The following is a 26137-nucleotide window of genomic DNA, read 5'->3' on the forward strand; positions in this document are numbered from 1 at the left end:
GGGAGAAAAAAACTAAAACACTGCACTTAAATGTATAATTTATCTGTCACCTTATAAGCTCATCTTTCCTCCAAACAGCTCAGGGTGGTATAATTGAAGTTATTTCATCTACATAAGAACCCAATGATGTAGGGTTGTATTGCCAAAATGTCTTTTTCAAGACCACCTAGTGTCGTTATTGCCTCAGGATTTCAATCAGGACTTTTGAATGCATAGCCAATCTCTGTTCCCTATCACGAAGATTTCCTCTGGCAGCTTTAATGAGTAGGACAAAGGTTCCCAAACTGTGGTCCATGGACCACCAGTGGACAGCAAACTTCATCCAGGTGACCCGCAGCAAGCCCACATTACATAGCCGTTTTGATTTTTAATTGTATTTTTATTGCTTCTTTTATTTCTTAGGCTGTATTTTATTACATTACCATTTGAACTCTATGTAATTCAGTAATTGCAACGGACTTATTCCAATAGAATGGAATTTTCCCCATGGAATAAGACAATATAATACATTGGAAGAGATAAAAGAATGAAAAAAACATACAGCATTTAGCATTGAATACTCCAAGTCCAACAAGAGGCAGAAAAATATTTTAAGTGGCCCACCAAAACCTTCATCAGTTTTCAAGTTGGTTAGGCCAGGTCTAGGGCTGAATCTACACATATATTAAAAAACGCTGTGAAAATGCTTTACACCCCCCCCCCAATATATCTAATCTATCTATCTATCATCTATCTAAGCCCACCTGCGCCATCTAGTGTCACATTTGTATAATGCACTTAAAACACACTTAAAACGTTATCTTTGCAGCTGTATAGCTGAGTCCTAGGTCCTACGTAATTAAAGTTGTATAACTCATTCCTGGCCCACATAACAGATATTTGAATCTTTAAAAAGCATACTTGCTGGCATGTACAGCACTGTGGTGCACCCAAGTGCACATATCGAGGCCTGGTGTTTGCATGCTCTTCGACCAATTTAATACAAGGGGAAACACCTCCCTTTAATACAAACACTTTAATACAAGGGGAAACACCTCCCTAGAGGAGCAAACACAGAAACTACTGTGTCTGAAGATGATGAGCTTACATACGAGAACAGCAGTGCCCACCTTTGGATTATTAAACTAAAGAGACTTCTAGTGCAATACAGATGTTCACAGAAAAAAGTAACATTGGAATTTAACTACCAGGCAACTAAGTACAGGATTGAGGCTTCATTAACTGACTATTTTGGAACCTATTTCCTTACGGTTTCAGATACACATTAGTGACCAATATTTATTAGGGATCAGTAGTATTTTGTCAACAACAACAAATGTAAGTATTTATAGGAAGAAACATTTTCGATGAAAAATGAGAGAACTAAATATGAGTTCAGAAGCAATAATTAACACATACTGTCATGGGCACATTTGAAAACACTAATAGAGCAGTCCTATATTTGTCTGCTCAGAATAAATCCTATTGAGTTCAATGGGACTTACTTCCAGGTAAGAATTGCAGTGATTCTGTGACCATTTTAGGCATTAAATATACAAATAGCTGGCAATTCTTAGCTACGTTTACATTTTTGAAAAATATAGCCCTCATTAGCATTAGTTCAAGTGTGGATTTTCTATTTTTAAAGGCTGCATTTTAGTGGGATATGCATATATACTGCATGTGGCTTTTCTTATTTTGCAAGTGCAACATAGATTTATTTCTATTATAAAGCGGGCGTTCAAAGCGAAGAGCCATTATACGCAACTGCTACAACTTTGCCCCACCACGCCCGTGCCCCAAGCTGAACTTGTTAGCACCAGGAACAGATTCTTCTAATACCACCTTTACTCCAGTGTCGAACTCAAACTGCATGGCTTCTGTGAAGGAAGAGGCATCAAACGCACTGTAGTAAGCAGAATTTCTGTCTGCGCGCATGCAGTGCTGGGGAAATGCTGAAATTTGTTCTGCTAATTCAATGGCATGCTGGAGGGCTGGAAGAAAGAAAAGGGGGAAACAACCATATTTTAAAATTAGGGAAAGTGAACCACAATAATAATAAAAACTACCCTGCACCTAGACTTGAGTACCCACTCATGTCTCAGTGTGTCTCTGTATAGCTCACTGTTCTGTGTCTCCTTCCAATCAGCTTCCCCTGAGAGAACGTTATTCTGACAGCATCTCTGCACTGGGAGTGAATGGATTCTTCAATAATAATAATAATAATTTTTTATTTATACCCCACCCTCCCTGGCCAAGACCAGACTCAGGGCGGCTAACACTGAATATAAATACAGTAAAAACATTAACAAAAAACAGTTGATTAAAATATAAGTTAGAATACAGTTTAAAATGCAGCGTAAAATGCAGCCTCGTTTTAGTGGTAGCCTATAGATCATGGGTAGGCAACCTAAGGCCCGGGGGCCGGATCTGGCCCAATCGCCTTCTCAATCCGGCCCGTGAACTGTCCAGGAATCAGCGTGTTTTTACATGAGTAGAATGTGTCCTTTTATTTAAAATGCATCTCTGGGTTATTTGTGGGGCCTGCCTAGTATTTTTACATGAGTAGAATGTGTGCTTTTATTTAAAATGCATTTCTGGGTTATTTGTGGGGCATAGGAATTTGTTCATTCCCCCCCAAAAAAATATAGTCTGGCCCCCCGACAAGGCCCCCTGCTGAAAAAGTTTGCTGACCCCTGCTATAGATCAAAGCCATAAGGGGAGAAAACACCAAATATTCACCAGGGCGATCCATGCTGGTCCTATGTAGGCCAGCAAAAAGAGCCGAGGGAAAATTTATATACAAATCCCATATAAGGGGTTCCATCAAGAAAATAAATGAGAGGGGGGGTTAGACTGAGTCCAGCCCAAAGGCCAGGTGGAACTGCTCCGTCTTGCAGACCCTGCAGAAAATGTCAAATCCCGAAGGGCCCTGATCTCCTGCGGTAGGGCGTTCCACCAGGCCGGGGCCAGAGCTGAAAAGGCCCTGGCCCTGGTTGAGGCCAATCTAACCTCCTTGGGGTTCAGGACTTCCAAAGTGTTGCTATTTATGGACCTTAAGGTCATTTCCAAAGTGGAGAAATTGCATTTTCTTACAGGATGTGGCCTGTTCTATATCTAAGTCCCAGCTCTGGGTTTGCCTCCTTTCAAATCATTCATATATATATATATATATGAAAGCATATATATATATATATGCAGGTTTTGGTGTCCTCGGGTGTCTTCCCGTGTAAAAGTTGGGGTGTCTAGGCGACGTTTCGACGAGGTCTCACTCGTCATCTTCAGGCTGGTGCTTTCGGCTTCTTGTTACTGGAACAGAGGCCAGAAGCTCTGTTCCAGTAACAAGAAGCCGAAAGCACCAGCCTGAAGATGACGAGTGAGACCTCGTCGAAACGTCGCCTAGACACCCCAACTTTTACACGGGAAGACACCCGAGGACACCAAAACCTGCATTCCTGTACCCGTGAAAATCTACGAAAACATATATATATATATATATATATATATATATATATATATATATATTATTAAAAAGATTTTCTTGCTTTACGAAAGTACATGCCTTGTCTCTTTTTTCAAGTTGTACAGTCTTTTCTACAGATCAGTTACATTTGTTATGAGACATTAGTGTTGAGTACAGTATAAGGTCAGGAAGAAAAGGGAGGTGGGAATCTTCTATACTTATATACTTCTGCAGAAATACAGCAAGCCGGCTTCTCATCATAGAGTGAATAATTCTTCCAGACTCTAAAAGCAAACCTCTTTGAGGCGTAAGAGCAAAAAGAGATTCTCATTTTAATTCAGAAGGTAGATGAACTTCAGCTAGCAGAAGTTATGGGAACACTATCATGATCCACTGACCCCAATTTGTTGCTTAACTTATGAGAGGGAAAGTATAATCTTCAAGCAAAAATCACAGCGGCAACTTCCATGAGCAGGAAGTCCTGGTGGAGTGGAAGTCCTTGATCACAGAATTTTTTATTGCCATCTCTAATCCCATGGAGACTTTGCTTCAATTATTATTTCCTGTCTACTCTTCGTTCTCATTCTGCTTTGTACCACTTTATTGGTGCAGTGATTCCTGTGTATTAATCCAGTAATTCCAAAACAGTGAGTCAAAGCTCACCTAGTAGATCACTAATTTCCTGCTCTATACATGTTATGCTTTTCAGTAAGTTAGATAGGCTTTTATGATGTATGTATCATCTTCATTCTTTCCAGACAACTCATTAAAACGAATTCACACATGTTCTACATTTCATGTAATGCCTTCAAGTCAAGCCTCTAAGTACTAGCGCTATATTTTTTTATATATAAACTGCCTTTACATTTCCATAACCTGGAACCTTTCATTTCCTCAAGGTAATGCCAGTCTCAAAACACCCTCAATGTAATAGGAATCAATTGCAAAGTGTAAAAGGGAGGGATGAATGCTTGGCTTAGAAGAGAATATTCTGCTACCGAGGAAGACACAACAGATGCCAGGAGCTTCAGCACAAGACTTTCTGTTTCACAGCTGCCTGCATATCTTTCTGCAAGAACATTTTGCTGAACACATTGCAAAACAAATCTGGCTGAAGGCAAGTAAACACATTTCAAAGCTGAATATTCCAAACTGCAAGAAACAGGCCCCACCCCTCTGCTCCATACTGTGACCAAGAAGACCAAGAAGACCAAGAGCATTGCATAGTGGTGTTAAGAGGATCAATGCGTCTCTGATAATCTGCTGGGAAGCCTGTGGTCACAATAAACAAAGCTGTGAAATACAGATCAACTGATCCCATGATAGCTGGGGAGGAGAAGAGCCTGGGAAGAAGATACCATCTCTGGGCAATATTGGCAGGGCCAGGAACTCTGCATCTATGGAAGAGCATGGGAAGAGCCATCTAAAAATAAAAATTGATGTCTTTGCCCTATCTTCTTTCTTTCTTTTTCAAGTGAATGCATATTTTAATGGAAGACATCAAGCTGTGGGCATTTAATGAGAAACAGCAACACCTTGCTAATTCACACAACTAGCAACCACTCCTTTTCTTTGCCCAAAAATATTTTTCCAAAAATATCGCACGGATCTCCCAGATCAAAATCTTTGAGAGAGAGAGAGAGAGGGAGAGCAATGGCTGTGGTGAATAAACACTGATTAATTCAATAACAACATCACTAAGAAACCAATATTGTTTGTTTATATAAACATTTGAAAGCGATTTAAAAACACACACAAAAAACACCTCATACTTACGATTCTGCACATAATCACAACTTTGTTTGACTATCCATGTCCACGCTTAACCCAGTGTAACTTTATTTGTACTTCCAATACATCCCAATATAGAAATGTACACATATGCGCCAAGGGCTAAGTGTCAAGCTAGATAGCAGCAGTTCTGTGCATTTAAATATAGAACTGCCTCAAACATGCAGAAAGACGGGTGTGAGCTTGTGGTCTGATTTTAACCAAGAAGGCAGGGCATGGGCTGGGGAGCTGATAACAATTTTTTACTTCTCCAGAGCCATCTCCTCTAGTGCTTTCCACCCAACTGAAGTTATTATTTTTTTCTGTACTCGGCTGAGAAGTGCTTGGGGAGAGGGTTCTGTACTCCTTACCCTTTTACTGTTAAAGTTAGAGTTAGAACTCACCCTTCATCTCTTCCTTCTGTGCGATCAAGTGCCTGAGAAATATTTTCTGTGTCAACGTCTATCATTGAACCTCCGGACATCTGCCATGGGGCCCCTGTGTCACAAAGGATTATGGGAGTGTGTTTTGAGGCGCATGTTGCAGTGCATAGGCCTGGCCATTACCTGATGTGAACTGAATGTGTCCACTTGTCCACTGGCAGCTGCATGAGAGGATAAGGAGTGATGGGAAACCATCTTAAAAAGGGGAAATTTCTCCACTGTTACTCACCTTCTAATTAAGTAATTCCTAATAAGGTTCAGTTGTTAGAACACCACTGGCCTCTTCCAAAAAGAAATAGTAGTCATACCTCGAGTTGAATGCGCTTCGGGTTGAGCATGTTCAAGTTGTGCTCTGTGGCAACCTGGAAGTAACGGAGCGTGTTACTTCCGGGTTTCGCCGCTCACGCATGTGCAGACGCTCAAAATGACATCACGCGCATGCGCGGTAGCGGCGAAACGTGACCCGCACACAAGTGCTGTCACGTCTCGCATTCCGTTCAGGATGCGAACAGGGCTCTGGAACGGATCCCGTTCGCATCCCGAGGTACCACTGTATGTGCTTAAACAAGTGCTAGGCACGATGTAGAAATTATATACTGTATAAAAGGGATGGAATCTTTACCACCTAAAACAAGATAGTGGGCAAAGGGCAGAGGACATGAAAGGGAAGGGAAGGGAAAGAAGGACAGGCAGAGAAGACGGCCCTACAGCCAGGGGCAGTGCATCAACGAAACATGAAGGTGCCATTCTGCTACTGCCGCCTCTTTACCTGGGCTGCACAGCAGCACCTGCAAAGCGGCAGTGCCATATCACAACAAGATATTATGCAAGATTTTGACGAGATCTCATGAGATTTTGATGAGATCTCACCAGAACCTGCAGCTGCCGCTTCACCAACAAAACAATAAAATACAGCTAAAACAATAAACACGCCCCCAAAATGTCACAGACAAAAACGGACTCTCATATATTTACCCTTTTTCTCCCACCACATGCCATCACCAAAATAGAGACCATGATTTGCCACTGACAAGCAATACAAAATAAAAGAATTCGTTTACTGGAATTTATCACCCTTTACAGAAGGCTCTTCTTCTCCATCAATAGTACAGAGCTTTGTTTAAGTTCTGTGATTGAACTAGTTTCTGATGCAGTGTGCTAATAAAATGGCCACAACACTTTCTTTTATAACAAACTAGAAAACAAACCCAAATGTAAGCATTCTTTAAAACAAAACAAAACAAAAAACCCAACGCTTAAGGATCTTCTAATTGATACAGTTATATTTATTATGGAATAGCTGAAATACATTCTGTAACATTTAGTATCTATCTTGATGAGTAAGGAATTGTGGGACAGACTAAAGCCCTATTCAGGCACAGTGAGGACAAGAGTGCGAGCTCTGCACACACACACACACACACACACACACACACACACACACTTCACCATTATCATGAGTTGGTGGAGGCTGACCTTGTGACGTGGGGGGGGGGGGTCCTGTACTTCTGGAACACCCCTGGGGCTCTAGAACCTGGATTTTCCAAGATTCTAGAACACACAGGAAGCCTCCACAAATACTGCTGCCTCCCCATTTCAGAAGACAGTCTTCTGCAAGTTGGAGAGGGATGAGAACACAAGTGGGGGTAGCAGAACTAAGACACTGGTCCCCGGACTGCCCAGGCCCTTGTGGTTAACTTTTTTTACACTTATTTTGGCAATGTCTACAAAGGGCTAGAGAGGAAAGCAGCCACACTGTCTTTAGACAACCAGAAAAGAATTAAGTTAACAACCACAGCCTGGGACTCAGATGACTTTTAAAAAGCAAAATAAAATAAAATAAATGCATTTTATTAAAAATTCTCCCCAAATATGGTTACACTTAGCAAGTTCAAAAGCACAACCAGATACAGTGTGTACAAATGTCAAGCTGTACCCCTGTTTAGTGACTCTGTGTCCAGGCACAGAGCATCTGTTCACCCACCCCCAATCCTCAGGGGTATTTAACTTTTGGGAGCTGGAGTAGCAACTTAGGTCAATGTGCAAATATTATTTAGAGCAAATTCTCAAAAGACTCCCCAAATACAAAAATATGGGCTTTGCCATGGACAAAGCAACAAGAAACAAGAATTCACCTTAGGAAATAGGGGCAGTTGGGGGGGTACATGCTTAGGTGCAACCTGTCGCCTATGGTATTTTTTATTTCATTTAAAATAATAAATAAGAAGCACAGAAGCGCAAGTCTGTTCTTGATCTATGTTGTAATTAAGAACTGTACATACAAATTCTGTCACTAAGAACATGTGGCTTTTTACATGTGGCTTTGAGTTTATTTTTTAAAAAAGTGTTTTGATTTTCAGTACCACAATTATAAAGATGGAGAATAGGAGTAATCACAGGATATGACATTTAATAAATTTAAGCCTGAACAAAGCCCTAATTTTGCTCCCTGGTGATTCCAGGAAGCAGACTTTGGAAGGCCCAAAATGGCAAAGTACAAAGTCCTATGGCCTTCCAGTTGTTCAACAGAAACTTCCATCATCCCTGACCATCTTCTATGCTGTCTAGTGCTTACAGAAGCTGAAGTTCAACATGTTCCCTATCCTATGGCTTTAGAAAGGAGCTGGCAGACTTCTATTTTCTTGGCAGCCACTCTGTATGCCAACAATTGTTTGTGAAGCCGGCTAAACCAGGTGAGGGTAGCTGATGGGTGACTTAGGGACTTTCCCTGCATGCAAAGAGGCTCTGGTGATTTGAGCAGACAAGACCAACAGTGGGTCCAATGGTCAAAAAGACAGTTTCTGCGTGTGCCATAGTGGGAAGTGAGGGGCAGATGGGGCTCGTCAACCTGGGAACGTAGCCCATCTAGGAGAAGGGGAACTCTGATGCTAAACCTCTGCTGCCTTGCCTTGTGGGACACTTTTGGGAGAAGAAAAGGCTAAGGAGTAAACCCAACCCAAATCCAGAGCGGACTCCCTAAGACAATTGGTTGGCGCCTTGTACGGCTCCTTCCGGCAATTCCTGCAGCCAAGCTGGTGCCAAACGTATTGCTCTGCTCTGCTTTGGACCACATGAGCACAGCTGGGGGGGTGGGGGGTGTCTTGTCATCTGGGTAGCCCAGGACCTCCATACTCACTGCCCAGGATTGCATCCCAGAGAGGTCACTTTGTTGCTGCTAATGCAGCAGTTTGACTTCACCCCCAGAGACACATCCCATTGTCTCTTGAGACAGAAGGATGCCCAACACGCCCTGCAACTGTTGCTCCTAAGCAGTAAAGCGATTTCCAGTTATAGACTGTATGTGCTTTACTTACTATTACATTATTATTATTATTATTATTATTATTATTATTATTATTATTATATTTAACATTGTTATGTACTGAGCTGAATCCTAGAACAATAGGATCCATAATGCAACAGTCTGATTGGTCCACAGGACCCACCCAATCCAGCTCCAGATGGAAGTGAATCAGTGACCTGATTGGCCTGCAGGAGCAGCCAATCAGGCTTCTAGAGGAGGCGAATCCGCAACCTGATTGGCTTACAGGAGCAGCCCCGCAATTAACCAATCGCGTGGGGCCCATTGTGTAAATAATGTATATATAGCTAGCCGTTTGGGGGAAAGCTTCATTCATTACTACTATGAGCTGAATAAAAAGCATGAAATTCACACTCGACTCCGAGTATATTTCAAACATACATATATTTATAAAATCCAAAAGAGATGCCACATTTAGTGCATGTCTATGCTTGTCTGATCAAAACGAATTCCCGCTGAGTTCAGCAGGACTTGCTCCCATCCCAGACCCAGGTAAACCTCACCCTCAGTTTCTTGTACTTGAAAACATTTACTCTGTTTCTTACAAGTGAAACTGTATGAAAAGACATCTCCAATTAGGTTTGGAAGGGCTGCTAGAGGGAGACAGGTAAAAAAATTTTTTTGGGGGGTGGATCTGGTCCACAGGGGGCTCCCACTTGGACATCCCTGGCTTATGGTAAACAAAACAGGGTTTCATTCATGTTTGTCTCAAAAGATACGTCTCCAGGTGCCAACCAAAACAGCCATATTTTTAAAAAGGAATCCGGATATCAGGACGCACAGAGCACATGGGCAGAAAGTCTGTGGAGACGTTAGTCACTTCTTGGACCTGAAGAATGGCGGCAGCTTCAGGAGGGATTGAATAACTTACTGTGTTATTAATGATCTCCCTCACCCCACCCCACCATTACACTTCCACGATCAAAATAATCTAAATTTTAACACACCCGCTTGCACAGAAAGCCTTAAAAAGAGAGAGAGGGAAACGTCTGAATCTGTACCTTTTTTGTTATGGCTAGTTGACTCCTGGCTTATTTCCTTTCTAAAACTCTGCTACAATATGGATTCCTCACCCCAACAGCAATTTCCAAAGCCTGTTTTGCATTCAGATACGTACATGCTGTCATCGTTTTGTTAACAAGTCAGGGTGGGGAGGAGAACAGCAGCAGCCCCACCAGCTTAAGCTGAATCAAAGCAGCTGTTGCTGGTCATTTTTTTAAGCCAGCTTCCATGCCAATTCAGAATGAGCTAAAGCCTGATTCCGAAGGGTCTTCCTTTTTCCTTCTGCAGGAAACCTCCGGAGTCTAGTCAAGAGAAGAACTGCTGTGTGCATTTACCTTAACGGAGGTAGCTCCCCCTCGGTGGTCAAAGGTTAGCAGCAGGAATGTGTTTTCACGATGGGACACACCCTTGTTATTGGAAGAAATGTATTTCCATGTTGTCAAACCCGCGCTCTAAATTAAACAGAAATCAGGGTTCTGTCTTCTGAATGAAATGAAAGTTCGCAAAGAGCTGCCAGTTGCTGCCTACAGAAAGGATGTCACATGCGACATATGTGTTCTACGCGGCTCTGAGAAAGGGGGGGCATCCTGCCTAGCCTCTCCCACCCATCCCATGGGGGAAAGGGAAAAAAACCCTGGAAAGCTAGGCTTCCAAATTGCTTTTTGCCTGCTAGTCTATGGCCAGTAGCAACTTCTCTAAAGCAGCCTTTGCAAACCCAGCACCCTCTGAACACTTTGGACTACAACTTCCATCGGCCATGCTGGCTGGGGCTGATGGGAGCTGTAATCCAAAACTCGTGGTGCACACCAGCTCAGTGAAGGCTTCACTACAGCAGATGATAATAATAATAATAATAATAATAATAATAATAATAATAATAATAATAATAATAATAATACTGTAATAATTTATTGTTTATACCCCACCCATCTGGCTGGGCCTCCCCAGCCACTCTGGGCGGCTTCCATAAAAACCAAAAACACAGTAAAATATCACACGTTAAAAACTTCCCTGAACAGGGCTGCCTTAAGATGTCTTCTGAATGTCAGGTAGTTATTTATCGCTTTGACATCTGATGGGAGGGCATTCCACAGGGCGGGCCACTACCGAGAAGGCCCTCTGCCTGGTTCCCTGTAACTTGGCCTCTCGAAGTGAGGGAACTGCCAGAAGGCCCTCGGAGCTGGACCTCAGTGTCCGGACAGAACGATGGGGGAGGAGACGCTCCTTCAGGTATACTGGACCGAGGCCGTTTAGAGCTTTAAAGGTCAGCACCAACACTTTGAATTGTGCTCGGAAACTTACTGGGAGCCAATGTAGGTCTTTCAAGACCGGTGTTATATGGTCTCGGCGGCCGCTCCCAGTCACCAGATGCCAACAGGGCCCTGCAACAGATTAGACCAGGCATCCCCAAACTTGGCCCTCCAGCTGTTTTGGGACTACAACTCCCATCATCCCCAGCTAACAGGACCAGTGGTCAGGGATGATGAGAATTGTAGTCCCAAAACAACTGGAGGGCCAAGTTTGGGGGTGCCTGAATTAGACCTTTGTGCTGCACCAGCCTATTGGTCCAATCTTGACCAAAAGTCATCTCCCTATCTAAAAACATGACTCAGCACAACAAAGGCTGTAGTCTTGCATCCCACTCGGTGCATTTAATTCCATTCAGGTTGAATGAAACTGAAACGCGCAAGGTTGTAGCAGCCCAATAATACATTGGATTTGTCCAATCTTATTTATTTACTTGATTTATATCCCATCTTTTCTACAAGAAGGTACACGTGATTCTCCCGCTCCCCAGTTTATCCTCACAACAAACTCTGTGAGGTAGGTTATGTTGTGAGACTGTGACTGGTTTTAAACCCAGTTAATAATGACATGCTGCGAAAGACACCCACCTTGGCCACTGGGAACTATTCGATTAGCCAGTCCAAGCTGAAATGCTTCCTGCGCACCAACAGGCCGCCCAGTGAGAATGAGATCCAGCGCGCGTGAAAGGCCAATTAGCTTTGGTAGTCTAACAGTGCCACCATCTATCAGCGGAACACCTAAAAAAAAAAAAAACCAACCAACAATAGTTAAAGGGGGGGAACCCCACTCAAATAACCATTTTTTAAGCAAACTGGAATGTTAATGTCTCTGAAACTAGGGTTGCCATGTGTCCTCTTTTTCTAGGACACGTTCATTTTTTCATAGGTACGCAAAATGAGACTCATCAAATGTAAAAGTCGGCAAATGTGTCCTCTTTTTTTGCTCTTCAAAATATGGCAACCCTAACACATTATACTCCCATAATGTGGGATAAAGGCATGTAAAATCCTCATCTACCATCCAACTGCCTTCTTATCATGAAACACATGGCCAAAAGGTAAGCAATGAGATGTGTCCTACAGAGACTCTGGCTATGTTCACAATCGCAGTAAGCCATAAACCATGGTTTCCTGTGCACAAGCCAACAACATCCACTTCGTTCCTCCCTGGGGAGAAGCAAATTGTGATATTTGAGCTTAGGGTCGTGTGCAAGCCAAGCACAGTGGTTTGATTCACTCCTAGCAAACCACCCTAAGCCAAGGTTTGCACTTGGCTTATCAATCCTTATCTGTTTGAGCAGACATCATGCGATGCCAAGGATTGTTTCTCCACAGCAAGAGCAGGGCACAATCAGCCCTTGTGCAGCTTCCGGCTTACTGTGATGTGCAAACAACACGGCTACTTCCAACACTCTGAAAATCTGACAAGCGCAGGAGACAAATGTACTAATACCAGTTGTATTGATCCCAGTGCAATTTGAGCAAATGCCTCTTTACCAGGCGACAAAAAGATACATTACCATAATAGGAGTTAGTAGCTTCTTTTGAGTACCTACGGAAGTTACAAGAAAGGCAAGCAACTTCTGATTCTTTTAAAACTGATTTGCTTGAAACACATTGTGCTTAATAACGTCGGCATCAATTAACCTGTCTCCCGCACCTGTAGAATTTTAATCTTTTCCTGGTCTGTGGTGGTTCCCTTTTCGGATGTTTTGTACCCTTGGCTGACTTTAACTAGTGCAAAATGAGTGTAGTGAGCAAGGAAACAGCTGAAGTCAGCAATTTGTCTGAAATGCCAGAGAATAGCGGCCAGAGAGTAAGGGCAGGATTCAACTGTCCTGAGGGATAGCTCCGTCAATACAGCATGAGACTCTTAAAGTCAGGGTTGTGGGGTTTAGCTCCACGTTGGGCAAAATATCCTTACATTGCAGGGAATTGGTCTAGATTAGATGATCCTTATGGTCTCTTCCAACTCTACAGTTCTATAAACTAATAAGACCCATCAGTGGAAGCCCTGGGCAAGGGCTTCCACTTGTGCAATGGGACTTTCCTCTAACCCCACTCCACACCTTCTCTGAAATTGCCTCTGGAGGGGCTATGATAAACCCTGGAACAGCGTGTGGGTTGGTGGTGGAGACGAGACGTCGTTCCATCTGGCAAGCCAAAATGCTTTCCCTGATGGAACCATCAGGGCATTCCTCCCTAAGTCTCCATGAATCCATTGAGTGGGACTCAGCGAAGTTCTGCTCAGAGTAAACACATTGAAATTAATGAAAACGACGTGCACTGCAAAAATATATTCAATCTGAAGACGAAATGGCTTTGCTCTCTCCATTGAGCCAAACTGGCCCTACTATGTATTTACTACATATACTCAGTAAGTCAGCTGTGCAGATCTGCTCACAAGTCTTTTGAGCAGGTATAGTAGACTGCTCATGTAAAAAAAAATAATATCTTTTGATATTTTATACTTTTATAGCTTATCCTCTTTTAGGTCAGCGCTGTAAGCCTTAATTAGCAGCTTAATCAACTAATCAGAGGCCATGTGCTGTACTGACTATAAAGATACAGGGCACACGCACCTTTTTATACCCATTCGAAACCAAACTCCATGCAATTCACGAAACATACCGAAACGCCTACAGAACACTCCGAAGATAGCGCTTTCTTCTACCACACGCAAGTCAGCCAAGAGGGACAGCTCAAGCCCACCAGCCACTGCATATCCACTCACCGCAGCAATCACTGGTTTAGAAAACTTGATCCGTGAAGGACCCTGTAACAGGTATTGGAATTGTGTTAGAACTATTATTCAAAAGGACTAGAATATATTCCAATCAGTATTGCCCCAGAGACAGTGCATTAATAATATTCACAGTGATGCAGAGCATATACCGTATTTTCCGGCGTAGAAGACGACCCCCAACTTTTCCAGTTAAAATATAAAGTTTGGGATATACTCGCCGTATAAGACTACCGCTCTTCCAACGCACACCAAATAAAAATTAAAAAACCAATCTCCAGTCGGGCTTGGAAATCCGCTCCACTTCCCAGTGGCCGGGGGCTTCTGGGGCCAATTTTCAAGCGTATTTCTGCTTCATCTAGAGAGCTTGGTGTCCTCTGATTTAATTTGCTGTCGTTTTATCCTTTGGTGGGGAGTTGCTGCAGGAGCTGCTGCTGTAGCCGGCGTATAAGATGACCCCCGACTTTTGAGAAGATTTTCCTGGGTTAAAAAGTAGTCTTATAGGCCAGAAAATACAGTAGTCAAAACTAACGTGCGAAGTGCCCCAAGTTAGCTGGAAATTACAGGGCGTTACCAAGGAAAAAGAAGTTGATTGAGTTTCGCCCGTCCCTTAAGCAAGAGGCTTACTGATGATCTAGGATACTGACATCTAGGATTACTGAGGGCAGCCCTTTATGTCCAAGTCTCCAGAAAGCAAAAAATATATTCAGGCATTTGTTGATTGTGTCCATGGTGGAGTTGTGTATGCTGCCCTTCTTCCCATGTTGAGGGGGAAGGTCTGATAGGGGCTTGTAGGCATTTGGGTGGAAGTGGTTACACTCCTTCCTGTAACTGGAAACCATATTCACAAGGTGTTCCCAACCACTGGGAGGAGAACATTTGGTCACTTTCAGTTGAAATCCAGCTTCAGAGGAACGAAGGGGCACACACAATGATCCCCCACAGCCCCTTCACACATTCAGCTAAATAAACACCCAAATGGACTTCTGAGGCATCTCTGGAAGTTAGCGTCCTATACTGTTCATTCGGATTACAGGTGTAGGTAGGCTTTGGCTCAGGCATTGTGCATGTAACCTGTATTAGCCTTCTGGCTGAAGGCCGATAATCGAAAAGGGTTTGTGCCTGGGTTAGGGCCCACCCCCCACAAAGGCCATCATTGGCCTTGTCAGATTCAATTTTTGTCAGATTCAATTGGAGGATCCCACTAGCCAGCCACGAGGGAGAAAATATTTCCCGCATCCCGGGGGAGCCGTGCCAGGCCGCAACCACTGCCCACCCAGAATTTGGGTGTTGGTGTTGTTGTTTAGTCATTTAGTCGTTTCCTACTCTTCGTGACCCCATTAACCAGAGCACGCCAGGCACTCCTGTCTTCCACTGCCTCCCGCAGTTTGGTCAAACTCATGCTGGGAGCTTCGACAACACTGTCCAACCATCTTGTCCTCTGTCGCCCCTTCTCCTTGTGCCCTCCAACTTTCCCAACATCAGGGTCTTTTCCAGGGAGTCTTCTCTTCTCATGAGGTGGCCAAAGTATTGGAGCCTCAGCTTCAGGATCTGTCCTTCCAGTGAGCACTCAGGGCTGATTTCCTTAAGAATGGAGAGGTTTGATCTTCTTGCAGTCCATGGGACTCTCAAGAGTCTCCTCCAGCATCATAATTCAAAAGCATCGATTCTTCGGCGATCAGCCTTCTTTATGGTCCAGCTCTCACTTCCATACATCACTACTAGAATTTGGGTAAGCAACCCTTATCATGACAGGGCTTTTAAACTTATTTCAAAACTAACAGAAAGCCATACTTCATGGCACCTCTTCTCACATCTTTTTCATCTTCTCTGAAGTTATTTAAGAATATAATCCTGATGAATCAGTACAAAGCGGCTAATCCAGATGTTCCCATCAGCCCCAGGCTGTGTGGCCAATGGTCAGGGGAGCTGTAGTCAAACCACATGTGGAGGGTCATGAGTTACTCAGTCTTGTCCATTGAGGCCAGTAATACACGAAGGAAACACAATGTGTTGTGTGACTCATGAGCAAGCAAGAAGCAGCACTGCAAATTAATGCTGATGTAGGCTGGATCACGGCTTTCCCATCCACACTGCATAATTTACCTCTGCTTCCATAGGTACCACAACTGCACACTCAAGCACCTAGTTCACATTATATAAAACACAGGGCAGAGTGCTTGATTCCCACGTTTGCTGGGAGTAGACAACTTACAACTTTTCTTTTGGGAAAACAATCCCATTTGGTTTGAGTTACTTTCTGAGAAGGGAAGATTCCTCTTTTCTCTCCCGCTTTTTTTTTTATGTCTGTAACTTTAACTGAAAAGCGCTGTGGTTTCCATAGCGAAACAAAACACTACCATGGAAAAGGGCATCCGTTTTTCAGAAAATCGTCAGGATTTCCCTCCAGAACATACCATGGGGCCAGGCGTTTGGGTGACATCTTGTTCCAATTTGATAGAGGCTGGGGCGTGCGCCAACTCCTTCAAATCATAACCAGCACAAAAATTGCCACCTAAAAGACACACACATAGAAGAAGACACACATAAAAGTGAATGAAGAAAAAAGTTTGGTTTCTATTCAGCCTCTTTTATTGTTTGGCTAGGCTAGGTTATTTGAGCTAGGTTATTTGAGCCATTCTAGATGTTCTTCAATGGCGTAGAGGCATTTTCTTGGAATGGCAGGGTTGGAAGCAACCTTTGAGATCATCCAAGACCTGCAGAGCGGGATGAAACTACAGCATCCTTGACATATGCCCATCTAGTCTCCATGTACATATCTCGAGCAAACCACTGCCCAAGGCAGCCTTTCCCACGGTCTAACAGCTCCTACCATCAGGAAGTTTCTGCTAATGCTTAGGCAAAAGCTGATTCCCTGCAATTTCCCCATTGGTTCTAGACCTGCTTTATGGAACCACAGAACATAAGGCCACTCCATCTTCTGCATGTTAGCTCTTTGGCTGTTTGAAGACCACTATTACGTCCCCCACTTACTCTTATCTTACTAGGCTAAATACACTGGGTGGTAAAACTAAGTTTTAATCAGAACAGACCTACTGAAATAATCATGTCCATTAATTTCAATGGGTCTCTGAGTAACAAGTGGATGAATGCCACCCATGGTGCTTTTTCGACAGTCCCTCATGGGGCTATGTTTCTGATGAACTCTGACTATCCTGGTTGACCCTGCTGGGTGTACTTCAGTTTGGTGGTGTTCTTCTTAAAACGTGGTGTCCATAATTGGATACAATACTCCAGATGCAGTCTGATCAAATAAAAAGGGTAAGGACCCCTGGATGGCTAAGTCCAGTCAAAGGCGACTATAGGGTTCCAGCGCTCATCTCGCTTTCAGGCCGAGGGAGCTGCTGTTTGTCCACAGACAGCTTTCTGGGTCATGTGGCCAGCATCACCAAACCACTTCTGGCGCAACAGGACACCTTGACGGAAACCAGAGCACATGGAAACGCCGTTTACCTTCCTGCCGCAGCGGTACCTATTTATCTGCTTGCACTGGCGTGCTTACAAACTGCTAGGGACAGAACAACGACCTTCATCGCAGGGATTTGAACTGCCTACCTTCCAGTTGGCAAGCCCAAGAGGCTCAGTGGTTTAAACCAGAGCGCCACCTGCATCAGATGCAGTCTGACCAAATGCAGCATAGAGTGGAACTATCACTTCTCATAATTTGGACACAATGTGCCTGTTAATGCAGTCTAAAATTGCTTTTGCCCTTTTTTGCTGTTTGGTCTGCAGCTTGTGATCAACTAAATTAAACTTTGCAGGCCAAATCAACCAGCTTCTTCTTCTTCTCCTTTATTAAAGTTGTATACCGCCCTATACTCGTAGGTCTCAGGGCAGTTCACAACACAAAGTTACAGTATACAAAGCACAAAGCACAGAATTAAAATAATCAAAATTGCTTTTCATCCTAAATCTTAAATTAGAACAGCCAAAACCTGAAATTGGGGTGGGGGGACGTAAGTGTATCAAATTCACTCCCTTTTAGAATGGCATTTTAATAACTTCCAGTACAAAAACCTAAGAAGGGCACATCATTCCCCCCCTCTGCCCCCGAAGAAGCATTTTAACCACAGCCAAGAATTTCATTCAAAGGGTTCCTGGTGGCATGTATACCGGCCAGAACATCCTCCACGTCATCAGCAAAACCGTGTCTCCCTACTCTTCCTCTACCGCAGAGGCAGCTAATTCAAGCCTTTTCTTGAGCGGCGGGGGAACCATGACTTCTTGTGTGCGTTGGAAGCAGAAGAAAGAGCTGCTGTTGACTGTACCACCATGATGAAAACCAAAGCACGAGTGCCCGCAGTATTTACTTTAAGATCCAGCTCTGCAACTGTACAGTGAGGGGAGGAGGGGAATCACTCGCTTGCTGAGCCCAGCACATTAAAGGCCACAAAGCAGGCATCACCCAGATATGAGCTTAACAGATGGGACCACTGTTCTCGGCTCAAGTCCCAACACTATAATTTTCTCAATCAAATTGATGGTCTAAAAATAACCTTATGTATACACATCCTTGGGGGACAAAGCCCTTAAAAAAACATAAATATACATAAATCTTTCTTGTTTTAAAGTTTCCAACTGTAATCTCTATCCTTTCCCCCTCAAGACTACCAATAATGCAGCTGCTTCTGATTCCACTAAATACTGTTTTTCTTTATCTCAGCAAAGTAAATATTGTAATTATAGAGCAGAATTGTTAAGTAGACCATCTACTGAGGAAGGAGAGATGAGGAAGAGAAAACCCGGGCTCTGTTTTGCTTTTCTCTGAAGGCTTGTTATGTTGTTATATTGATAGCTGCAACTATCACTCGCTTATTTAAATGTGTGATTCATTATCACATATCGCAATGGCCAATTTTCTAAAGCCTGCGCCGAGCGGGTTGCCCATTTCAGTTTTTTGGTTCAAAGAACTGCTTTCAGAAGGCCTGGAAAAATTTAAGCCTCACTCCAAATAACCACTGCTCCCATTAAAAACATTCAAATTTTTTTGGTGCCTGTTTGTGGCCGTTGCCATTGCCAGCTCTGTTTTCCTTGGTTAATAACTTAACTTATCCTTCACAATGTGATTCTGGCCAATCAGGGTTCATGTTATGAATGAGATGACATCGTGGTTGTGTTCACACATCATGGGAAGCCATGGTTAAACCATGAACATGCAGACTGCTCCCACTTCACTCCCCTCCACTAAAGCAAGTGGGAGCTACAAACCACAATGCTTGGCTTAGTGCTGCATCCAAACTGGGGATCATGGTTTGTTTCTCTCCAAACAAACCACAATCAGAAGCCAAGGTTTGCTCCATGCTTATCAACCATGGTTTCCTTGAAGTGAAACAAACCACAACCTGCAGCTCAGATGGAATGCTAAGCCACAGATCATGGTTGCTCCTACTCACTACCAGGGAAAACAAAGTGGGAGTAGTCTACACGTTCGCCATAAACCATGAACCATAGTTTACTATGACATGGAAACACAATCCATAACTATTACATACCTGGCACCATCCTTGACACAGAGCAAAAGGAAGCCTGAAACTTCAGTGTGCCCAAAGTGAGCCTTACCTGAAGTGAGGCACATACAAGTCATTTTGTAGGCATGTATGAGTTCTAGTTGCTGACGCAAGTATCCCGACCCATGGCACATAACTTATTTTAAGGCTTTTATGACACACACACCCTTCATACCTTTTGCATCAGTTTGCTCTTGTGGGATTGCCAAGGTTATTTTCCCCAGAACTCTGCCCACTTTTCATTCATTTATTTCTTTTGCTATGTGGCTAAAGCTGAAAGTTCACAAATTAAATGTGTGGAAGTTCTGGGCTTACTGTATATGCAAAACACTGGACACTGCATGGAAAGGGACTGGGTTTCGAATGAGAGCATGACTGAAGAGTATTGTTACAGGCCACCCCAACCCCTGTAGAGCCATGCATGGAGTTCCAGGGTCTCTGCTCCTATGGAGAATTGAAGAGGTGGCAGAGGTTGCTGTAGCTTTAAGAATATTATTTATTCACATATTTACATCTGAGTTTGGAGGGAGGGAGTCCAGATCTTACAGCATGGTCATCTCAAGAGGCACTTGTTTCCCCACAGCAGTGCAGCACTGGAGAGAACCAGGCATCTTTCCCAGCCCGCCTTCAGCCAGCCTGCCCCAAGATGGATCTCCGCCTTTGTGTTCTCCCCCTACTTCTTCCCAGCACACCTTGCTAAAGACACTCTTTACCTGTCACCTCACACCGTTACACCCAGTTTCTGGGCAGGGGGAAAGGACAGTTCTCTTGCATTGCCAATGGCCCTGAATGGCCATTGCATAGGCTCAGGAATGGCCCAGGAATACAGTATAAAGGCCTCACCCAACCCATGAAGCACAGCCACAGTCAACGTGCTGTTCTCTTCAAACGATCTGAAAGCCTCCACCAGCAATCCTGCAGTCTCCTGGTTCACAGCATTCCTGGCTTCTGGCCTGTTGATGCCAATTGTCATTATGGTCCCTCGGATTTCAGTAATTACATTCCTTCTTCCTGAGAAAACAGAACAGGTCAAATAGAAACCCTGGTGTGTGGCTATTACGGTAATTCTTTCTTTTCCTTTTTAGAGTCACCCATTAATATAAGTAAGCTACATTTTGGAAGACTGGCTGAAGGGGTTGACAAGTGAAACGGTTACTAGGTAAAGCTAATACTGTATCATGTTTACAATGTCATCATGAACACAACTAACACTATGGGCTGGATTCAATCTGTTTGCGGTTTGTTGTTCCTTGTCCACTCCCTTAAAAAAAGACAATAGCCAGAGACAGAATGTGAGGCAGTTCATCATCAGGCTTGGATACAAGGAATAAAATTGAGACACTGGGCATTTCCTGGAAATTAATAATAATGAACAGCTGGGTTTTTTAATTTTAAAAATGGGCTGAAGCACAGCAAGAAATAACTGAATTGAGAAGGAATGTCTTAGGTTGAAAAATGTTTTAGAGGAATCATATTAAAACTTTGTTCTCGACCCAAACTGTTAGCCCCCCCGATTCCAAATTCCTCACTTTTCTTGCTATGAATTTCTTTTTTTCAGCCCACGAACTCCAAACTTTTGGGAGCTGAGCAATGTTACCTTAATAACACTTAAGGCAAAGCAACCGTTCTCACTTTCACACCTCTTTTTGATGTCCAAAATGGAACTTGGGTGCATGCCACCTGCAGCAAGATGTGCATGCTTCCAACATGAACAGCCTGTGCATCTCACAAACAAGGGTGGGGGGAGCACAAATTCCACTTTAAATCAACAAAGGACCAGAAACAGCTCAAATAAGCCATGCATTTCGTTTCCAGTACATATGAGGCAGCGGAGTTATTTTAATTTAGTACTCCAGATAGAAATCTCTGTCTAATGGACCACAATGGTTCTCCATTGTAAGAGCTGTTCAACAGTGGAACGGTCTCCCTCAGGAGGCTGTGAACTCTCCTTCCTTGGAGGCTTTTAAGCAGAAGCTGGATGGCCATCTGTCATGGGTGCATTAGCAGAGATTCCTGCATTACAGGGGGTTAGACTAGATGATCCTTGGGGTCCCTTCCAACTCTACAATTCTATCATTCTATGATTCCATGATTACAAATCTTGGGCAATGGCTCTCCAAACAAGTGTTTCATAACATTCAAAAGCTGGTTTCCATCCAAAGTATAGTAAAGGTAAAGAGACCCTTGACCATTAGGTCCAGTCGTAGCCGACTCTGGGATTGTGGCACTCATCTCGCTTTACTGACTGAGGGAGCCGGCGTACAGCTTCTGGGTCATGTGGCCAGCATGACTAAGCCGCTTCTGGCAAACCAGAGCAGCGCACGGAAACACCGTTTATCTTCCCGCCGGTGTGGTACCTATTTATCTACTTGCACTTTGACATGCTTTCGAACTGCTAGGTGGGCAGGAGCAGGGACCGAGCAACGGGAGCTCACCCTGTCACGGGGATTCAAACCGGCGACCTTCTGATCAGCAAGTCCTAGACTCTGTGGTTTAACCCACAGTGCTACTTATGCAAATAACAAATTCTTTGTTGCTTCCTCCCCTTGGGGAGAAAATTCGGGGAAATTAGCTAGAGGCAATTAACTCATATTTTCCATTCCCCTGTCCCCACACCTTCCCCAAAGTCCCTCCCCAACTCTCAGGAGAATCCAAGAACTCAGGTGGAAAGTTCTCCCTGAGCTAGGCCTGCTTTGAATGCATGTACTACAACCCCTTGTTTTTACTGAAATATCCACAATACAAATTAACTAACATTGCAGTTATTATAAATTATTAAAATGGAAAATAGATGTTCAGTTTTTTAATGAGTCATCTCCCAATATCAGTAACCCTAAGGAAGACAGAACTTGCTCTTACATTACTGACCTTAGCTAATTATGAGTAGACTTGCCATATGTCAGGAAAATTCCCAACATGTCCTGGTTTTCGAGTATAGAAATGGTGTCAGAGGGGAATTTTGCAGAATCAGCAAAATAATGTCAGGGAAAACCCAGATGTATGGCAACACGATGGAAAAAGCAACAGAAACAGCTCCAAAAGCTTAAAACCACTATTTTGGAGGATGGTTTCCCCCCAGAAACCTCAACAACTTTGCGGGTGTCAGGAATTTTAAATTTTGAAATATGGCAACCCTAATTATGAGACACTTCTTTCTCCTTTAAAGAACAAAGAGAATTAATTCATGTGATGAGTATTTTAAAACCAGTTGTTATTTTCATGCCTACAAACATAATTTGTAACACTGTAAGTTGCATAACTAAATTCATTTCATTGTTTTGTTTTAAACAGCCAAGGTAAGCAAGTTTCTAATGGCATATTTATTTGCTGATGTTTGCATAAATAACATAAAGCTCATGAGCCAGTTTATAATTTATCTCAGCATGCGCAATAGGTACTACTACCACATGAATTGGTAAGAAAGACCACCAGAAAATAAAATATTTTTTCAAAAGCCAGGAGGCTACAGTATGAAGGGTCTTTAGTAATGCTTAGTTACTCCTGAAATGCCTTTCATTTAAATGTAGGCACAGGGTGGCTTGATGGATCAAAGTCTATGTGTATCACAGCTGTTTACTTGGCCTACTCAAACATGAAGGACTTCAGTCTCTGAACAAGTTCCTTCTCACTGCACATGAGAGCATGCTTAATCAAAGCACAATTAGAGCCACTTCACATCCTGTGAAATTACCTCCACCGTGTATTAGCAATGTGCGCCATCTTTTATTGGACTGCCTATACAGTCTGCAAGGAGGCACAGTCAGCTCTAGGATGTCTATACCTAGTCTAGTTTACCTCATTTCATATTTTTAAAGAGGAAGGGTAACATGACCCAATTTTTGATGAAGCCATGAGAATGTTGGCTTTCACGTTTCATGCTTCTAGGCCTCAAGGTTACGGGCAAAAATCTTTGGTCACCCAATGAGCTTTGTAGCTAGGCAAGGGTCCAAACTTAACATTCTAACCCTAATGTGGATTTTCATACCAGAAGGCTCCTTGGTTCAGATCCCCAAAGAGCCACAAACTCACTACATGGCCTGAGCACGGGAACCTCTTAGCTGAAGTGGAGGTCTGCCACATCCTAACTCCCTCACCTCTGCCAATCTAGGGTTAGGATTGTGTCCTTAGTTATTCATGACAGCGACAAAGGGTGCCATCTTTTTTTTCTGGCAGTACTGCACCTAATTCCGAGCACTTGAAAGAGCACCTTTTCCCATATCAAACTCAGATCAGCAAATGAGGCACTCCTAATGGTCCCTGTGTTGGAGGAGATCCAACACATGGGGCACAGAGAAGGGCCATTTCTGTGGTGGCTGCACACCCATGGAGCTCCCTGTCCAATGAGGTCCATCCTACTACTTGACACCATTATTTCAGACAACAGCAAACGTTGCACATCCTTAGGAGGTGGCGGATAGTTGGGATGAATTTACTTTTAATCGATCCTATAACTAGATAGCTAGATAGTTTTAATCCTATTAATGTTTAATTGTTTTTAATGAGTGGTTCCCCTGATGTTTGCAGCAGTTATTTTATCAGCAAGCCACCTGGAGTCTCCGTGAGAGAAAAAGATGGGGTATAAACAAATATGCAACAACAACGACTTTGATGAGTGTTCCCATCTTGCACTGTTCATATTTCTGATGTTGCTTTCTTCTCGTTGGAATTTTAATCCGGTCCAGTTTCCATTAAGTTTAATTTGCTTTGTTTCTGTACACCACCCTGTGACTGTAAGGTGAAGGGGGGGTGTTCAAATAAATAGATGTATTTAAAAACCACAGCCTTGTGCTGCATACAAGTCGAAAATCAGAAGGACTTCTGCCAAGCCAGAAGCTGATGGGGGGTGGGGATTGGGGGACTCGACCTGCTGAATTTCTGCTTGGCGCATTTTCCTTTCCTTCTGCAGCGCTGGAGCTTGACCTGCAGGCGTCGCCGCGCGGCTGCAGAATAAAACACCCAGCCCGGCCCGGCCCACCACGGCGTCGAGGAGGCTCGCTTTTGCGCCGAAACGAAAAAGTTACGCGCGCCCCCGTGCTTTCCAAAGGGCTCTTCGTCTTCGCTCGCCAAAACCGGAGAACTACTAACCTTCTCCGGGCGGCTGTCCGCCACTCGAGCTGGCCGAGCTCGCCTGCATAACGACGGCGGGGGTCCCCGCGGCTGCTCTCGGCCTCCGGAGGCCTCGGCTGATGAGAGGCGCGCACAGGAGCCGCTGGGCCATTTCTCCAGGGCGCGCAGTTGGAAAGGTCAGCGGGGCTCCAGTGACGGCAGGGCTCGACGGCGCCCGCTATGGCGTGGAAGCGGAATGAGCGTTGTTTACTCGGCCCCGAAGTCCAACTGGGATGGCACCGCGGAGCTGCTGTCAGCCCCTTTATTTGCACAAAGAAAGCCTCTCCTCCTGCTTTGCATACGTGGCTGGGGATCATGAAGCCTACTTGGGGAGAGAGGAAAGCCATACCCTTCAACATTTCTCTCATGAAAATAGGGGTGTCCTATTATTCCGTTGTTGCTGCTGCTGCTGTTTTACTCTTTGTCCCCTGCCCACTTTGGGTGGCTTCCAACATATATAAAAACATAATAAAAAAGTAAACATTACAAAAACTTTCCTATCCAGGGCTGCCTTCAGATGGCTTAGGGGGTTGGATAACTCCATACCCTCCAACATTTCTCTCATGAAAATAGGGGTGTCCTACTCGGTTGTTGCTGCTGCTGCTGCTGTTTTCCTCTTTATCCCCTGCCAACCTGACTGGATTGCCCCAGCCACTCTGGGCAGCTTCCAACATATATAAAACAATATATAAAAAAATAAACTTTCCCTATCCAGAGCTGCCTTCAGATGGCTCAGGGGGTCGGATAACTCCATACCCTCCAACATTTCTCCACTGAAAACAGGGACGTGCTAAGGAAAAGCGGGACATTCAAATCAGAAACTGGGGAAGCTTCTGTAAATCCGGGACTGTCTCTGGAAAATAGGGACACTTGGAGGGTTTGCCATGTGGAAATCTGCTTCTCTGTTCCCAAAGGCAATGACAGGGGACACGCCCTCCCCTTGGTTTCCCAACCTTCGCCTAGGCCTCCATAGTTTTAGGGCAGTGGTGGCAACTAATAGCGAGCAAATCGTCCCGGAGTTGGAAGATCTCAAGGGGCTATTTTCTTGCATAGGAACTGATAAAACATCTGAGGGGACCAGTAGCCCACCCACCCCCCAGTTGATGGGTAAGGTAAAGGGACCCCTGACCATTAGGGGCAGTCGTGGCCGACTCTGGGGTTGCAGCGCTCATCCCGTTCTATAGGCCGAGGGAGCCGGCGTACAGCTTCCAGGTCACGTGGCCAGCATGACTAAGCCGCTTCTGGTGACGCTTCTGGTAAAGGCAGTGCACGAAAATGCCGTTTACCTTCCCGCCGGAGCGGTACCTATTTATCTACTTGCACTTTGATGTGCTTTAGAACTGCTAGGTTGGCAGAAGCAGGGACCAAGAAATGGGAGCTCACCCTGTCGCGGGAATTCGAACCACCGACCTTCTGATCGGCAAGTCCTAGGCTCTGTGGTTTAACCCACAGCGCCACGTGCGTCCCACGCTGT

General features: G+C 44.1%; 1 protein-coding gene across 1 annotated transcript; it reads right to left on the reverse strand.

Annotated features, from left to right (window-relative positions):
- Positions 1 to 1667: 1667 nt before the first annotated feature.
- On the reverse strand, positions 1668 to 25763 carry LOC309373789 (enoyl-CoA hydratase EchA19-like). Its single transcript, XM_081918324.1, has 6 exons — positions 24643 to 25763; positions 20401 to 20568; positions 16447 to 16544; positions 13918 to 14062; positions 11875 to 12024; positions 1668 to 1973 (listed from the first exon to the last, which is right to left on the reverse strand). The coding sequence occupies exons 1-6, from the start codon at positions 24773 to 24775 to the stop codon at positions 1750 to 1752; spliced, it is 918 nt and encodes a 305-aa protein (XP_081774450.1). The 5' UTR covers positions 24776 to 25763; the 3' UTR covers positions 1668 to 1749.
- Between the last annotated feature and the right edge of the window lie 374 nt (positions 25764 to 26137).

This window comes from Podarcis melisellensis, assembly GCF_964234715.1.
Source record: "Podarcis melisellensis genome assembly, chromosome: 7".
Classification (NCBI taxonomy): domain Eukaryota; kingdom Metazoa; phylum Chordata; class Lepidosauria; order Squamata; family Lacertidae; genus Podarcis; species Podarcis melisellensis.

Bases quoted from the DNA above. Each gene is read 5' to 3' on its own strand.
- LOC309373789 (XM_081918324.1), bottom strand. From the start codon at position 24,775: ATGGCCCAGCGGCTCCTGTGCGCGCCTCTCATCAGCCGAGGCCTCCGG. The intron at 16,545-20,400 runs GTGAGGCCTTTA...TGTGTCTTTTAG, and splicing joins GGCTGTGCTTCATGGGTTGG to GTGGCAATTTTTGTGCTGGT. The intron at 1,974-11,874 runs GTGGGTGTCTTT...TCTTTCTTCCAG, and splicing joins AATAGTTCCCAGTGGCCAAG to CCCTCCAGCATGCCATTGAA.